The sequence below is a fragment of the Falco peregrinus genome, chromosome 2, assembly GCF_023634155.1.
Source record: "Falco peregrinus isolate bFalPer1 chromosome 2, bFalPer1.pri, whole genome shotgun sequence".
Classification (NCBI taxonomy): Eukaryota; Metazoa; Chordata; class Aves; order Falconiformes; family Falconidae; genus Falco; species Falco peregrinus.
The window spans coordinates 17,447,537-17,464,806 of NC_073722.1; the positions used below are offsets into that span (position 1 = coordinate 17,447,537).

A 17,270-nucleotide genomic window follows, 5' to 3' on the forward strand; every position below is an offset into this window, starting at 1 on the left:
AATGAGCGCAGGCTCCAGGCTGAGAAGTGCTTCACTGTCTTTAAAGAAAGAGGAAGATGCTCACACCAGCAACAGAACATCTCTCCAGTACAAGCTTTGCCTTCCTGAGGATCTTTAATGACAGCATGCCATCACAGGCCAAGAACAACCGCAAGTCTCTCTCAAGCACACAAACACTAAATATCCAGCAGTGTTAGGAAAACACAAGTAGCTCTCAGTAGATACCTGTATATGAACTGAATTATACCAGCACTTTTCTACCTATACCGCATAATAATTCCTTTGTAGTTTTTACAAGAAAGGGAGGTAAAAAGAGCATGCCATGCCACATACCTCAAGCAAAACCTTCTCCTTGTGCTTGGCATGCTGATGGGTCACCGGCCCTTGCTAAGGGTCAGAGCCTGCAGCAAACTTTGGAAATGCATGTCCTACATGCAAAAATGGTTAGAAATCACCATTTTGCTCCTGATACAAGTCACATCAAGGGTTTGGTTAGCAACAGTGGAGGATCAAAGAGACAGAAAATAAGTAAAATACCTTTTTCTCAGCTGTTTCTGATCTCCTGGAAAAGCACACCACAGTGGCTGCTTTAGGTACTTGGGTTGTCACCTGCACACAGACCCACCTGTCCCACACTGAGCCCTTGAGCCTCAGGGCTTTATTTTCCCCCTGAAGAGGTTAGCTTTTGACCTGTGCCCTTGCATGTCCTACAACTCTGAGCCCTTAAAAGCCTTTTCCATGGTCCTCATGGCTATTGGAAATCTTCTGCAGAGTCCGAGAAGCAGAGTAGCTGTTTTGAGAACAGCCCGACAGAACAATTCCATGCCAGAGCCCTGCACAGCTCTGCCTCCTGAGCCCAGCATTCCGGGCAATGGACTCCCTTGCTTTCTCCTTTATGGTGCCCTGGATAAGGCCTTGACAAAGTTGCGTACTAGTCACTTTGTCCCTGACAGCATAGTCTTTGAACGGGAGAGAAACAGAGGCTAACATCAGCTACTAGTGAGGCTTTTGCACCATGAGGCAGAAGTATTTTATTGCTGTCATTAAAAATCCAGAGATTTAATCTCACTGGTGTCCCAATGCATACCTTGTTAACTTAATTTGATATTCTAGTTAGTCATAAACTCTCAGGCTGCATTCATTCCTTTAAATGAACAGGGCTTTCAGGGGTGAAGTGTGGTGCATAGCTTGCTGCTGCCAAACCCAGCTAGAATCCCCTCCCTTTAGGTGTGCCAGAGCAGACTGCCCACACGGCACGACCCAGGACAGTGCCTGGCCACAGAGCTCAGTCCCTGGGGCATCAGCACCTCGGTTTCCCCACCCGAGAAGCGGAGGCAGTGGCTGGCGGTTGTAGCAGAGAGGTTCAAAGCTTCTCTCTCACCACAAAGCTCTGCTGGATGGCATGGATGCCCCGCAGTTCCCCTCCACATCCCCGAGTGGAGAAACACAAGCCCCCGCTCCAACAAATGCCTCCACCTACCAATTTGGGGGAGGTTTCTTTACGTTTAAGCCACTCAAAGGGCCCGGTTTTGTTTTTCCAGTGACCAGCCTGATGCTCTGCTCTTTTCTGGGGTCTGGTCTTCTGTTTTAAGTGGCCCCGAGCCAGGCTGCGCTAGTTAAGCAATAGCAAAACAGCTCTGGTCTAGCACACTCCCTGTTAAAATCTTACTCCTGGTTGAGCGAACAGGAAGCTAAAAATTAACTACCTCCCTCGAGCACACCTTCACAAAAGCCCCTTTCTTTTGTAGGGGCAGTGAGGGAAGCACTCAGGGCTTACAGAGAGGGGCTGTGCAGGGCAGCAACAGGGAGCAGGGACATCCTCCCAAGCAGGGAGCTGGGAGAGGGCAAGAACATGTTAGACCTCACGTATCACAGCATCTCAGATTAAATATATCTGGTACCCACCACAGCCACGTCTGGTGACAAGAGAGGGCATGCAGAGGTGACAGAGATCACTTCTTCCCCAGGAGAAAGGCAGAGTTTCCTGTCACCTGCTTCCAGGATGACTTACTCATTGCTGGGAAGTGCTGAGAGCCGCAGCTGTTCCCCAGCTCTTGCACAGCACATCCCGTCTTACCCCCAGGCGCGTGTCAGAGCTGGTTTCCAGCCGCCAAAGGAAGCCCATGCAAGCCTGGAGGCAGCAGCACAGTCACTGGGTCCAAATGAGGTGATGAAATCATCAGCTGCCTGTGACCCACCTCAAGCGACTTTGCTTCAGGCAATTAGCTTGGAGATCAACATGCCTGCCTGTTAGTGATTTACATTCATAATACCTTAACCTGTGTGTATGGGAGCTGTCTGTGAAACCCAGGGAGCCCAGCCAGGGAAACCCGGCCTGAGGTCCCTCATTATCTGTAGCACAAGCCTCCTCCTGCTGAGTGGAGACTGAACCTGTGCAAACCAACCTACAGGTCTTCAGCATCCAACTTCTCACCGGTATAACAGTTATTTACTTTTTACTGGCAACTATTTTACAGCAAGAACTAATTAGCACTAATGATCTTGAATCAGAGGCATTAATAACAAACAGGAATAAAGGGAAATATTTTCCAGGCAGCAAATGAGGCTCCGAGGAGTCTGCCAGGCCACAGCAGCACTGGATCTCTTGGGTGTCTCCCACAGCATCTTCCATTCACTCCTGTTTTGGCTCATTTCAGAAAGCAGAAAATGACGCTTGGAAGCATAGAAGAACCAGATAGGTGAATAAGCAGAAGACTATTCCACAAAATTGATATCTAAGGAATTTCATTAAGGAATCCCTGACCTCCGTTTGTCTGGGGATTTTAGACAGTCGGAGTAAGAAGCCAGCACCGGTTTACTGAGGACGGGAACAGAGGCAGCAAGCACTGACAGAAGGCAGAGCAGGGAGAAATTAAACACCAGGGTGGAAATGCATAATGGGAAAGCCAAGGCTGGAGAAACAGGAGTGGAAAAAAGGCCTAAAGGGAAAAATGCAAATAGAGGAGAAAAGTCAGAAGGCTGGCAGGGCAGAAGGCTTGAAGCACAGGTAGCTAAGGAAATTGAGCTGGAAAGGGAGGGAGGGAAAGCAAAATAAGAAAGCGGAATCCACTCCAAAAGGCAGAGCTGGTTAGTCAGAGGCAGAGCTGAAGCACAGGGAAAGAACATGGCCCCAAACCACCCTGTCCCCACCAGTGCTGCACAACCTTCTGCCCAAGCCTGTGGCAACAGTCCCTGCTGGGGCAGGTCTGCCAGCATCTACGCTACTGCACAGCTTGTTTTCATGAGCCAGATCACTTAATTACATACTATCCTCAGGGAATGAGCTTACAAGCTCTGCCTCAGAGCTTGGTATGATCTGAATAAAAAATGTGGAGTGTAAACTTAAGTGCTGTTTGTGGCACAAATCTTGGTGTTCACGCAGTACTCTGAATGTCTGTAACTTACCTAAAGGTGCCCCCGCTATCACTGGCCCGTACAGCATACACTGTCAGCACGCTGTCACCAAAACTCCACTCAAATACGCGGCCAATGGCAACTATTTTATCCAATTTCTCCCAAGGGGTTTTCCACACATACCAGCACACCCCATCCTGTTCCTCTGCTATACATCAGCAAACCCTGTGCTGGAGCATCACCTCATTCCTGCACAGGCTCTTGGGGACGTGCCACCTCCTGCCAGCCCTCCGGGGTGCCCCCAACTGCCTGCAGGGAGGCAGCTCAGCCCCACTTTGCTCAGGAGACAACAGTGATCAGCGCTTCGCTGCCATTAATGTATGCATTCAAGCTGCTCTAATAGAACAAATGGGCAAAAGTCAAAAGCCAGTGTGTTCCTCAGCTGCACAACTGATCCTGCATGAGCACAGGCATCCCCTTTCCAGCCAAGTGTCTATTTCCATCCTTACAGATTCAACCCTCTCTGACTTTCAGCCGAGTAAGTTGCTTTTTACAGTGGTGCTTTGCACTGCTAAATCTTTGACCTTCAGGACTTAACGCTCCAACTGAAAACCATATAAACATTTAATATATATTCCCAAAGCAAGCTCCACAGCTCAGACAGAAGTCAGGTGTTTAATGCCGGAATTAGTGGCTGCAGGCATGTCAGTGCAGTATGTTGCAGCCAGCAATGCTAACTCCTCTGTCTGTAACTTTTGGCTAAAGGTGGGGTAAGGTAGGCGACAAAACTATCACAGAATACCACATGGGAAGGGACCTCAAGGATCATCTGGTCCCAACATTCTTGGCAAAAGCACAGTCTAAACAAGATGGCCCAGCACCCTGTCCAGCCAAATCTTACAAGTGTCCAATACTGGAGAATCCAACACTTCTCTGGGGAGACCATTCCAGCGGTTGAACAATTCCTGTTGTTCTCACTGCAAAAAGTTTTCCTCGTGTGTCCAACCAGAATCTCCCCAAGTGTAACTTGTACCCATTACCCCTTGTCTTTTCCATGTGATTCCCTGTAAAAAGGGAGTCTCCATCTTTGCAGTCACCTTTCAAATACTGGAACACGGTGATAAGGTCTCCCCTGAGCGGCCTTTTCTCAAGGCTGAACACCCCCAGTCCTCGCAGCCTTTCCTCACCCGGCAGCCTTCCCAGTCCTCCGGTCATCTTTGTGCCCCTCCTCTGGACCCTCTGCAGCCTGTCCCCGTCTTTCTTGTACAGCGGGGACCAGAACTGAACACAGTATTCCAGGTGTGGCCTCACAAAGCACCGAGGGGGGTAGTGACTTCTTTACCTGTGCTGGCGATGCCCTTGTCGATGCAGCCCAGCACCCCGACGGCTGGCTTTGCCGCAGCGCCGCGCTGTTCACTCGCACTGAGCTTGGTGTCCACCAGGATCCCCCGGTCCCTTTCCACAGAGCCGCTCCCCAGCCGGGTAGATCCCGGCCTGTCCTGCACTCCAGGGTTATGTTTTCCCAGGTGCAAGACCTTACACTTGTCCTTGTTGAACCTCATAAGGTTCTCGTTACCCACTCTTCCAGCCTATCCAGGCCTTCCTGCAGGGTGGCTCTCCCTTCCGAAGCGTCCGCTTCCCCACTCAGTTTGGTACCACCGGCAAACTTCATCAGGGAGCACTTGATCCCACCGTCCAGATCGCTTATGAAGACGTGAAACACCCTTGGGCCCAATATCGATCCCTGGGGAACCCCACTTGTGACAGGCTGCCCGTTTGCAGAGGAGCCGTTTGCCACCACCTCTGGGTGCAGCCTGTCACCCAGCTCTCCCCCACCGCACGGACACTTGCCCAGGGTTCTCTGGGAGGAGGCTGTGGGAAACTGTATGGAAAACCTTGGAGAAATCCAGGTGGACAATGACCACCGCTCACCCCACATCCACCGAGCAGGTTACTTTGTCGTAGCAGGCGATCAGGGTCATCCAGCACCACTTGCCCTTGGTGAATCCACGCTGGCTTTTCCCAGCCACGTGCTTCATTTGACTGGTGATGGGCCCCTGGAGGATGCGTTCCGTAACTTTCCCAGGGACCAAAGTATGACTGATGGGCCTGTAGTTCCTGGATACTCCTATAAGCCTTTCTTGTAGGCATGCGTGACATTAGCCTTCTGCCAGTCTTCTGGGACATCCCCCCATCTCCACAACTTCTTAGATTATGGAGAGCAGCCTCATGATGACACCAGCCAGCTCTCAACACCCCCGGGTGGCTCTTGTCACGGCCCAGTGATTTGTAGGGGTCAGGTTCCTGTAACAGTTCACATACCAACTTTTTCTCCACTGACGGTGGGTCTGTGTGTGCCTCAGCCTGGACTTTTGTTCCCAAGGCCCAACGAGCTGGTAAAGACAGAGGTGAAGTAAGTGTTGAGAACCTCTGCCTTTCCAGCTTTGTTGTTGGTGACTAATTCACCGCTCCTGTTCAACAGTGGGCCAATATTTTCCTTCTGTTTCTGCTGCTGGTTCACATACCTGAAGAACTTTTCCTTGTAGTTTTTGACATCTCTGGCCAATTTCAGTTTGAGCTGAACTTTTGCTTTTCTAACTGCATCTCTGCAGTTTCAGTTGCAGGATGAGATGCTCCTCAGCAAGGATGTGGGATCATGACCTGACCAAAACAAACTGTGTTTAACATGTGATGGCTGATCCACATCATCGCTTCCCGCAGCAGCATCCCCTGGTCCCTGCCAGACAATCATTACATGCTTTTGTTAGATTTCTATATATTCTCTTTTCTGTAAATTTAAAGAGGACCTTCCCTTCCAGTAAATTACAACTTTCTTTTAGCTTTCAGGCCAGTCTGCAGCTCATGTTTTCAGTCAGAGTTGCTCGTTTTGGGCTTTCCCGAGGCGCTGGCTGCAAAGAAGGTTAAGCAGTTTAGCGGTTGAGTCGCTGGTACAAAAACAAGCCTACAGATTTCTGATCCAGAACACACACCAAAACAACACGCTATAGAGAAACAGCCCAGCTGGAGCCAAGTATACGTGCTATCACATTACACACCCACGATGTTTATTTACAAAGCAAGCCAAGTAGGACTGCCACCCCTCCTGGTTTCCTTAAGCATGCATTTTTCATGCCCAGAAATTGTCCTTGGATCAGGTTTAGGGTGGGAGAGGGATGTAAAGCAGCCACGTGTGCATGACCCATGGACAGCACGCTTCTCCAGCACATCTAGCAGGAGGTGAAACACAGGTGTGCATGAGAGGGCTTGCCCACAGCTGCTGTGGGTGCTGAGATAACCGAGACAACAGTGGATTTTTTTTGCACTCGCGCTGTGGCTTTCCCCGCAGAGAGCACACCCATCAACCCGGTCAGGGGACCTCAGCCGTCACCACAGGAGATAACACCTTACCAGGGACTCCGCAGCTTCACACAGCTGCCCTGCACACTAAGTCCGCAAGCCTCAGCACCACACTGAGCTGGGGCAACACCCCGTGAAATCTACAGGTGCACCTCCAAGTTTTGAACTGGACTGGTCCAAGGGTTGTGAGCACTAGCAAGGGGAGAAAAGTGGTGGAAAAAAAAAATGCCCCCAAAAGGGGAATTTCCCCTAAAGGTTGGGGAAATTCATATCAGTACCTGGAGCTGCATATCAAAGCCCCAGCCAGCTTTTTGTTGTTTCACAAAAGCCTGAATTTTTCTGCGCTCCACACCCACCTTACTAGGGAAAAAGCACTTTTTTCTCCCCCAGAGAAGAGGTAGTTTAATTCTCGCTTCAGCAGGGCTATACAAGTCACAACATGAGGCTGGTGAAAGCCTTTTGCTTTATAAAAATGCCTCCATATTCTCTAAGAGCTGAAACAGGCTGAATGTTAATAACCATTTTCTAGAACTCCACCGACATTCACTTGCACTCTTTGTCCAAGGGCTCAAAGTCCTCTAGACCTATGGCTCCAGGGTACAGGTTCCTAATTACCTGGGTTACAGGATTGTCACCACCAATTAACAAAGCCCTGGCAGGTGACCAAGGCCACATTACAGACCATGATGGTGAGGAGATGTGATAATTCACCCCACATGCTCAGGCACACAAGGATGTCTGCGAGGCATCCGCAGCGTCCACGGCCACACAAGGTCCAGCCACAACATACTAAAGACACACACAACAGAGCAGCTCACTTCATTGTATAAGTCCTGATGCAGCCACAAGGCATAAAGCCACAAAGAGTAACCACCGAGAGAGCTATTTTTAAAACATATAGCAAAGGTTTAGTGGTTTGGGGGTTTTTTTGTCATTCCCCTGCTCCCCTCTTTACAGCAAAGGTGCTGCCAAGTCAGCCAGTTCCCAGTCCCCAGCCTACCCAGGTAAAAGCCTGCCCTAGGCAGGAGAGCCAGGAAAGGCAGAGCAGGGCATGTTGGCCATTGCTTCCTCTCTGCCCAGCAAACCCAGGGAGATACAGCCCCACTCACACTCCGCTGCTGGCGTATTGGTACCTGCAGTGCTGCCAGCCCCACAGCCAGGAGCACAAGATGCTGCTCCCATCCCACTCCAGTGGCCTGGACACCCACAGCTCCCCAGGCAGGGCTGGGTGTGAGTTTGCAAAGGGGCTGGTACTAGTGCTCAGGACAAGGAGCCATTCACAGCCAGCTGCTGCCCTCCTGGTAGATATAAATGATTCCCCAGGAGGCTGAATACCCAAAGGCTGGGGTCAGCAGGTTTCCTTAATAAGGATGCTACTCCTAGATACATCACTGGAAAATCTTTGCAGCTGTGTGTGCTTTGGGGAAAGGACCTGACCCGAGCCTTGCCCGACTGGCCTGCTGTGGCAATCCCCAGTTAGGGGGCATGGCTCACCCTCCCCTCATCTGGCTCACTTGAGTCATGGGGGAGCTGACTCCCTTTTCATGCAGTGCCTGCTTTTTCCAGTACTGCTGCCTGTGCTGGAATGTCAACAGAAGTCTGGTTTTGCAAAACCTGGGGAGTTTCCACTGCCGCACCTGTGATGACTTTTAGGCTCTAGAAATCAGTGATAGCTCACAATAGCACTTTCCCCCACTAAGCTTGACATTTACCTGAATAAACAACCACCGATACTTGCCTGGACATAGCCCCCCCAGTTAGTACTGGTAAGGGAAGCTGGGATTTTTAGGGCCAATGTCTTTCCGCTTCTGTACCCCCAGAAAGTATTCTAGTGTATATATAGCTCTTCACTTGGGTTCACTCACTTACAGGGTGGGATGAGAGACCATAAAGCACTTTAGCAACAGCTTCTGCTGTCCCCACATGAAGAAGCGCCTGTTGATAAGTCACTGCTGCCCTTCAGCAAAAAAACCAAGCAACACATGGGAACAGGAAGTAAAGACATATATATTAAAGGTCAAATCAAAGTTTCCCCAAAAATATACAGCTCAGCAAAGCCAAGGCAAAAAAGCCACAGAGGAGCACCTCCTATACGTGGTGGCCACCTTTGGCCCAGCTGCAAGCCTGCTGTGGGTGCTGGGTTGCAAGGGGTGGTGGTGAGAGCCCTGCCAGCTCCCACCCTGCCAGCGCCCATCAGCTCAGACTTTGCTGCAAGCGAAAAGCAGCTCTCCACTTTGCTCCAATGCCCTGGGAAGCCCTTTTGTCCTGGTTTCAGGTGGGCTAGACTAAATTTTTCCTTCAGGAAACTCACAGTTTGTCCATTCAGTGGTCCCTTGTGCCATTTGGCAAGCGAGTTTTGGAAGAGCAGAGCCACGCAGCTTGGTGGTGGTGAGGAGGGGGCTCAGGGTGAGCATGCCAAAATGCTCAAAATGCTGCGTGCCCCAGGATGTAGAGCCAGTCACCACAAAAAAAATTTCCATGTGCTTTAACAGCAGCTGTGCAAGGAAGTAGTGCTGCTTTGTGAATGTAGGCCGTTCATACCTGAACTAGCCAGTTTTATACCTGACCTTGCTGTTCAGGCAGTGTTCTCAGGAGCTCAGGGAAGCAGAGGGGCAAGAGGGCAGCAGTACCCATCCCAGCACCAGGCAGAGTTGAGCATCATTCAACAGGCACAAAATGTTTCCAGCAAAAGGCCTTTTATTCCACTAGATGGTGCCCAGGCCTTGCTTATAGATGTTGCTTAATGACGTGGACAAGGATGTGCTCAGGACTGGGGATGGAGGTGGCTGGGCACCACACCAGGGTCCCTATGGGGCTGCAGACCCACCAGTCCCAGTCCTGCCAGCGGTGAGATCCCAGAACGGTCCCTTTCATTTATCAGGCAACGGCATATACCAAGCCTGAGCTCCCTGAGCATCGCTGTGGTCCGCCAGACTTGGAGTGTGACGTGCCGTGGCCATTCTGGGGGTGAACCACCCAGCTTGGGCTGCCAGCAGCCCTGTGGCCCCTTCTGCTCTGAGCTGGGTAGGCCAGCACAGGAGGTCCCTGCACCTTTGGGGGTCTTATGAATGCTGGCCCACGCCTGGGAAGCTGCAGGCAACCCCCTGCCCTAGGCTGCTTATACCTCCATGTCCCTGCCTGGCACCAGGCTGCCTGGCACGGCTGCCCTGGAGGCACCAGGGCCTGACGCCCTGCTGCGGGGCATAGTGGGCACATGCAGGTTTTGATCCTTTCCCCTGGAGAGCATGAGCTCTAGCAAGGTAGAGCCCTGACAGCTGGTGCTACTGATAGCACCAGTGGGATACACAGTGTTATGCTTGTCCTGGTGGTCCCAACATCAATCACCCACGCACAATCCCTAAGAAGCAAGCTTACGGCCCGAAATGGGAACTACTACTTCCCTGCATCTGAGGCAGGGGAGCAGGTGCTCTGCGGGTACATTGCTGACGTAGCTGCTCCTACCCCCTCTCCTTACATGGGTGCAGCGCTGGTGGGGGGTCCTCTCCCACTTGTCCTGAGGGCAGCACCACTCCCCGTGAGGCTCAGCACCACTCCCACTGTGCCGTTTGCTCCAGCCTGCTGCTGAGCACGCCTGTTTTAGCAGCTTCTTGGACAGAAAAAGCAACCTGCAATTGCATAAACAGTTATTAACTTTGAGCATCACTGGCGGCACGGCTCCAGTGTGACGAAGCCCAGCCTTGCTCACGTGCAGGAGCCAGCGGTGGGAATGGCGGTGACACGGCCAGGGTGTCACGGTGCTGCTGGAAGGGCCGGTGGGGATGGCAAGCACCCCAGCAGTGTGCTGGAGGGTGCGATACAGATTTCTTGCTGCAGGAGATGGAGGAGCCAAGGGGGATGATGCTCTGGGGGGGTCCTCAAAAAGGACAAACCACCCAGGGAGGAGGGTGGCCCTGGGCAGGAGTCAGTGGGGTTTGATACCCCAAGGGAAGGGTGTGCAGGGCTGGTTGGCCGAATTGCAGCCCCAGAAGTGATGGCAGGGCCAGGGATGCACTGGAGCCAGAAATGCCCCCACGCTCAGGGACCAGCCCTGCTACAGCATGCTGCTCATGGCAAAGCAGCTGCCTGAAGTCCCACTGCAAACACAAAAGCCAGCAGAGCCTTAGGTACAGAAATGCCTTTATTTCTCCATTAGGCTGGAAGCGAAACTGTGAGGACAGAGGCTTTTCCTCACTGTTTATTTACTCGCTTCACATCAGTGCATGAACAACACTACCCTATGCCATGTAGTACGATTGCTGTTACGCGGCTGCCTAGCACAGCAAACCCCTGCATCGCTGGTGCAGCCCTGGACGCAGTCCCCCTCAAATTAACAGCAGGATTGCATGAACCAGTGGCTTTTGGCTCCTGGGCTGCAAAGCACCGCGCGACCCTCAGCAACGTGTGGCGTGCCCCTCGCCCAGGCAAGAGCAGCGCCCGCAGCGGGGATGCTGGGGGGGGGACAATGACATGTGGGCACCCCCAGCTTCACCGCTGGAGCCCGCCGGGTTGGATACTGGCAGGCCCTCAGAGGGCCCCCCCGGCTCCACCGACTGTGGGGGTGCCCCGGGGCTCCCCACCCCGAGGGCTGCAGTCCTGTCTGTCGGCTGTCGCTGTGGCTGCCCTGCTCCCCCTCGGAGGACTGGCTGCTGTCGGCGCTCCTGAGGCCGGTGTAGGGGCCGGCCCCCGCCCCGTCGAGGGCGTAGAAGGCCCGCTCGCGGACGTGGAGCACGTCTGCACGCTTCACCTGGTCCACCTGCCTGCTGTGGCTCAGCGCCGCGAATGCACCCGGCCCCCCAGCTCCCAGCCTCCTGCCATGGTGGCCACCCTTGGACACCGCCACCCCCAGCCTCGCCGCCTTGCCCCCGCTGCCGGCCTTCACCCACTGCCACGCTGCCCCTGGCTTGCCCTGCCTGCAGAGGGGGGCTGCTCCCTGCCTTGGTGCCCTGCAGCCTGCCCCCCGCGTTGCCGCCGTGGGTGCCAGCCCTTGTCTGGGCCCTGCTTGGTGTCCGGCCGCCAGCTTTCCCATGTGGGGATGACACTTCATCTGTCCTGGGCATCTTGTCCAGCCCTGCTCCCCCTGGCTGGACCCTCACCCCCACCCTGGGCCGTGCTTCCCTGTGGGGCTGGAGGGTGGCTGGCCCTGCTTCCCCACTCCCCCCTCTCCCGGCCACAGTGCTCTTGCCTGCTTTGCGGCCACCAGCTGTCCCCAGGGCAGTGGTGCAGTCCCCCTCACTCACCCCAGGGGAGGCAATGGTGGTGCCCAGGCGGATGCTGGCCCCCTTGGCTGAGACAGTGGCAGCCATCTCCTCACCCCCCTGGCGGGGGGTGGTGACAGACAGGCGCCCTGGCCTCCCCTCAAACCTCTGCCCCTCACCTCTCACCTCATCATCGCCATTCCTATGGATGCCAGCCCCCGTGGGGATGGTAATGACACTACCAGTGACCCTCCAGGGGCCAGGAGCCACCGGTTCTTCTCCATCAGCAATGGTAGTGGCACCATCCTCATCATCTCCCATGGGACGGCCACCCCTGGGGCTGCTGGTGACACTGCCCCCATGGCCTGAGGTGGCTGTGGTGGCTGGTCCTTCAGGCTGCCTGCGAGCAGGGGTGCCATCATCATCACCAGTGTGTGCCACAGTGACGCCCAGCCTGGGCAGGGGGCTGCTGGTTCCCGCAGTGGGAATGCCGTCATCGTCACTGCCAACAGTGGCACCGGCCTGGGTGGTTTCTTGCTCGCCCACGTGGATGTTGGCCCTCCCAATGAAGATATTGACCTCATCATCCTTGTCCGGAGAGATCTGGGTGAAGCTGGTGGCCCCCACTGCACTGCCTACCTTACCACGGGTGACAGTGACACTGCCCGAGTCAGGGATGTAAGCATATTCATCCACACCTTCGGCATCAACCTGGACATCCTCCATCTTCTCAGTGACGGAGGCGAGAGCACCTCCCATCCCTGTTCTCTGCATGATGCCCTCCTGCCCTTGTCCAGGGATAGTGGCCTCACCACTGCCCTCATCCCCAGCCCTTCTGGTAGTGGGGGCCCTCTCCCTCCCAGCTGTCATGGCCCCCTCCACTGGAACCCCCCCAATGGCACTATCATCCCTGTCCTCACTCCTGACACCAGACCTGTTCCCCGCCACGGCCCCACTGGGGCGTTCGCCCTGGGGGAGAACGGAAACACCATTGTCCACTTCAACCACCAAATCCAGGTCGCCGCTGCCCTCCGAGCTGGCCGGGGTGGCCCCTGCGATGCCGACACCACTGCGTGCTCGCGTGCTGGTGCCCGGGCGAGGACTGGGAACATCCCTGCCGGTGCCTGGGGCACTGCGGTTTTCAGGCTTGAGGCTGGTCCTGTTCTCCATTGCGTCAGTGCTGCCGCCATCACCTTGCTCCAGGGTCACCCTGTGTTCTGTCGGCCCCTGCCTGGCATCGTCCTCACCCAGCTGGTGGCTGGGGATGGTGCCCTGGCCGTCAGCCTCTTCCTTCTGTGCAGTACACATAGGGGACAGGTCAGGGCCAGCCCCAGCCTCTGCCAGCTGCGTGGGGTGCTGCAGCCAAGCCCGGGTCCTGGAATGCCACCAGGCCCTCTCCTCACCTTTATCTGCGTCTGGTTCCTCCGTGTGGAAAATGAGTAGACATATTTGAAAACATAGAAGCCATGCTTGGCATTGCAGCCTTTCAGCAGTATCTGGTGGGGAAGAAAGTAACCAAATCCCACAATTTTCTTCTTAAATGTGATGGCAGATTTCCTTGCTGTGCCTGGCACTGCAGCAGGGTCCCACCAGCACTCACTGCCTTGTGGCTGTCAGTGTGGGCAGGAACCTGGGCAGGACGTGTGTGCTCGTCTCCTGGGCTCCGGGGTTTGGTTTTCCCTTGGGTTCATTTTCTACCTTTGCTGGCTTTCAGGAGCTGTGGGGTTTCAGCTGGGTTTTTTTGCAAGGTAGCTTATGGCTTGAATAAACACCCTGGTTGATGGTCCCATCAGACATAAGTGATGGGACTGATGATAACCAAAGTGCTGGAAGGACAGCAGATGGCTTCCAGTAAGCAAAATCAAGCATTTTCTTCCATCTACTCATCTGAATGTTGCTACTGATGCATTTTACACTGATACACTTCGAAAAAAAACTCCATAGAAGCTGGACCTGGGACTTTTATAACCTCACCTGTGGGTACATAAAGAATTCTTGCTCCGGGGCTGGGCAGGGGCAGAGGAGCAGCTGGTGGGGGGAAGCCTTTCTCTCCCCTGAGCAGGTCCCACCTTTCCCCTCCCCTGCTCTTTGTAAGGGCTGCTTAGATGTGAGGGGGCTGCTGATCTCTTTTTCCATGGCTCACTGGGGCTGCCCTCCCCAAGTGGCTTTTTCTCCCTGTGGCCCTGGCGCAGGGCACCCTGTGGGGTCTGGATAGGGCAGGGGGGGGACATACCCGGTGCTGTCCCACACAGTTCCCAGCAGTTCTTCCAGGCAGTGGCGGCGGCACCTGCGGACAACAAAACAAAATGAGAGCTGAGCAGCCCAGCGCTGCCCTGGCATGCAGGTGGCTGCCAATGCCAATGCCAATGCCTACCGCCAGCCATGTGCCCCATGGTGGGCACACCACAGCATCCAGGGAAGGGTGGAAAAACTGTTGATAAGCCAAAAAAATCCCAGCACTACCCAGAGTGCCGGCTTAACGTCAGCCATCAGGAAAAGTCAAAAGCCCATTTAAAGGGTCTGAAAAGTATTGCAAATTCCACTACAGCATGCTTGCATTGCATGCTGCTTCCACTAGGATATTGTTTGTTTGCAAATACTTTTACGGGATTCTGCTGCAGAGTACTTTTATTGCAGAGCAGTTTTAATACAGAGCGCCACTGCTCACACTGCAATGCTCCAACTCATGGCTGGGATCTGACTGAGATGGGAGCCTGGAGCTGGTTACCTGCTGGGGATTCCCAGTGTTTACTGGGCAACTGAGCAGTAATGCCTGTGCCCTCACAGGCATTTCTGTACATGCTTGCAAGCATCCAGCTTCCCCTGATTATCCTGGCAGTTTTGGGGATGTATTGGCCAGTGCATCCCTCAGAGATGTGGGACCTGGAGGTGAGAGCATCCTGTGAGCCCTACCAGGCCAGTTCAGAGTATTCCTTATGTGCCAGAGTGGGAGACAGCCCCATGGAGGGAACCCCGCTCCGATCTCAGCAAAATCAGCCACTGAAGTGCCCCAAGCCCAGCTGAAAGAGGCAGAAATGTGCCCCAGAGTATTGAATATTCCCAGGTTATTCCATTGTTTATGAAAAACGTCAAAGGCCAGATTACATCCCCGGTTTTGCAGCAGGGTATTAACTGGCTGTCTTCTGTGCCCCTATCTGAAAAGGAAATCTGTGCTGATTTATTGCCTCTCCCCGCCGTGCTGCCCTGCGACAGACCCAGTTGTACAAGCTTGACTTGAGGGCTAAAGGACACACAGCTGGGCCCTGTGTCAGGGCTTCCCACATCAGGGAAGATATGATTTCCCTCCTCTTTACTCTGCCAGAAAAGCAAGCCTTCACTAGGAGCAGATTTTCACCCTAGCTATGTATTTATTATGTTGGACAACAGTTATGCAGGACAAAAGTGGCTGCTATTACATTTATCTTAGTTTACTCTTTGTTTCAGTTATATCTGTCCAAATTCTGCATTAGGAGAGCTGGAATATAATTGCAGGTGCCCCTCCGACCCCTGTTACCCTCATGGGTCAGGTGAGCATCGTCCCCATGCCTCCCTTCCTGAGGCTCCACTCAGGTTATTCCCAGGCCAAAGGCTCTGGGCAGATCCCAGATCCACAGAAATCAAGGCAAAGAGTTACAGCAAGCCAGACCGGCCCTAGCACAGTGCCCAAACTGCTAAATTAAAGGGACTTGCTCAGGCACCTCAGTGGTGATGTATATTTTTCCTGCTGGGTTCACCTCTGCACCTCAACAGCCCTCCCCACCCCAAGCTCCAGAGATGCTACATGCAAGTACAACTCGTGTTTTCCTGCTGCTGAAAGCGTGCCAGTGTGCACTGGGTGTATACCCTGCGCTTCTGGTGGCACGCTGGGAAGCTGGGGAGAGCCATACTCACAGGTGTCGAGAAGGCCAAGCTGAGCAGACACAGGCACATGAGGGCTGTTTGCATCTTGGACAGTTCCTGCTAGCAGAAAGTGAAGTGCCACTGGAGTTCGTCTTCCTGGGACTTGCGGTCCCTAACAGTCCCTGTCAGCAGCAACACAAAAGCTCCTGCTGTCCCAAAGCCCCCATGGCAGTGGGGCTATCCAGCAACCCTGGCTTTCCCCAGCCTTTGAGGTGGCCCTTGGCATCACTCTGCCTTTCTGCACTCCTTGCAGCAAAGGCGATGCTCTCACCGTGAGCATATGGCAGCAAGGTAAGGACACATACCCAGCCAGCAGCATTCCAACACCAGGTATTAAAGCTTCTTAACTCTGTCAAAGCAGCTTATTTGCAGTAAATGACCACCAAAACCGCTGCAGGCTAAGCCATGCAGTTGTAAGCCGGAACTGAGGAACGCACATGCTGTTTTCAATAGCACTGCTAAATGGCAGGAGACAATAGCTCTGTTGGCTAACAGTTCTCATCTCACCCATCCACTCTGGCTTGGGCTCGCAGGTCCAGCCTGGAGACTATATTCAGCCATGCAAGCGTTGGTACAGAAAACATTGGAGGGAAATTCATGCACGAGGAGCAGCAGTACAAAGCAACACAGGCTCCAGAGAGCCCGACGCAGAGACGTGCGCAGCCAAGGCTCAGGCCGTCACCCCGTCCCCACCGCAGCTTGCCCAGTGTGAAAGCAGGAGATGCCCTGCTCAGGGAGAGCAGAGCCAGAGGGCTGGGAAGAGATAGGACAGGCAAACTAGGTAAGAGGGTTACCTGTCGCTGTCGGAAGCAGGTCCCAGCAGCAGACCGTGGAGGCTGTGCCCACTTTGCTGAAATTTAAAGTTGGCCCCAGGCGCGTGGAGCCAATCAGCTCCTGCCCAGGGACATTTGTCAGGGCTGGCAGCACCCGCAGATAACCAGGGGGAGTAATTTCCAGCTAAAAATGTGCTTGTGGTGGAAGTCAGCTATCAAATGTTCCACCTGGCTGGATAAACAGAAAGCATGGTTTATAAATATCTGTTCTGAAGGCGAAATTGCTCGATGATTAGCGCAGATCTTAAGGTGGCACACATCCAGCCCAGTTATTGATAAGAGGGGGTGCAGGGGGTCACGCGTGCTCACCGTGACCAACATGGGAAAGTCGGCAGGGCTGCAGAGAGGGAAGGGCAATACACTGAGCCCAGCCTGGTCATGGCCACCACCAGCACCATAGGGCAGCACTGGCCAAGCTGAGAGCTGCTGCCACACCGTAACTTCTGGCACTTGCTTTGTGGGTTTCAACCTCAGCCCTCACCGAACAAGTGCAAAATACAAGTGTAGTAAAAAAAGAGAGAAAAAAACCTGAGTTTTTTCATGCACTGCTTGCACAGGTCCCTTCAAGACCACTTTTGCTGCGGGAAGGTGCTACGAGGATGTGCATGACGTACATACTCTCCTCCTGCCC

The 17,270-nt window shown here is 53.8% G+C and overlaps 1 protein-coding gene across 1 annotated transcript; it reads right to left on the reverse strand.

The window, feature by feature from the left end:
* Positions 1-10,836: 10,836 nt before the first annotated feature.
* On the reverse strand, positions 10,837-16,699 carry MEPE (matrix extracellular phosphoglycoprotein). Its single transcript, XM_027795017.2, is given in 6 exon segments — positions 10,837-11,555; positions 11,557-13,199; positions 13,310-13,402; positions 14,140-14,193; positions 15,798-15,928; positions 16,601-16,699. Coding segments are annotated over 5 exon segments (2,361 nt in total). The 5' UTR covers positions 15,852-15,928; positions 16,601-16,699; the 3' UTR covers positions 10,837-11,038.
* Positions 16,700-17,270: the final 571 nt, after the last annotated feature.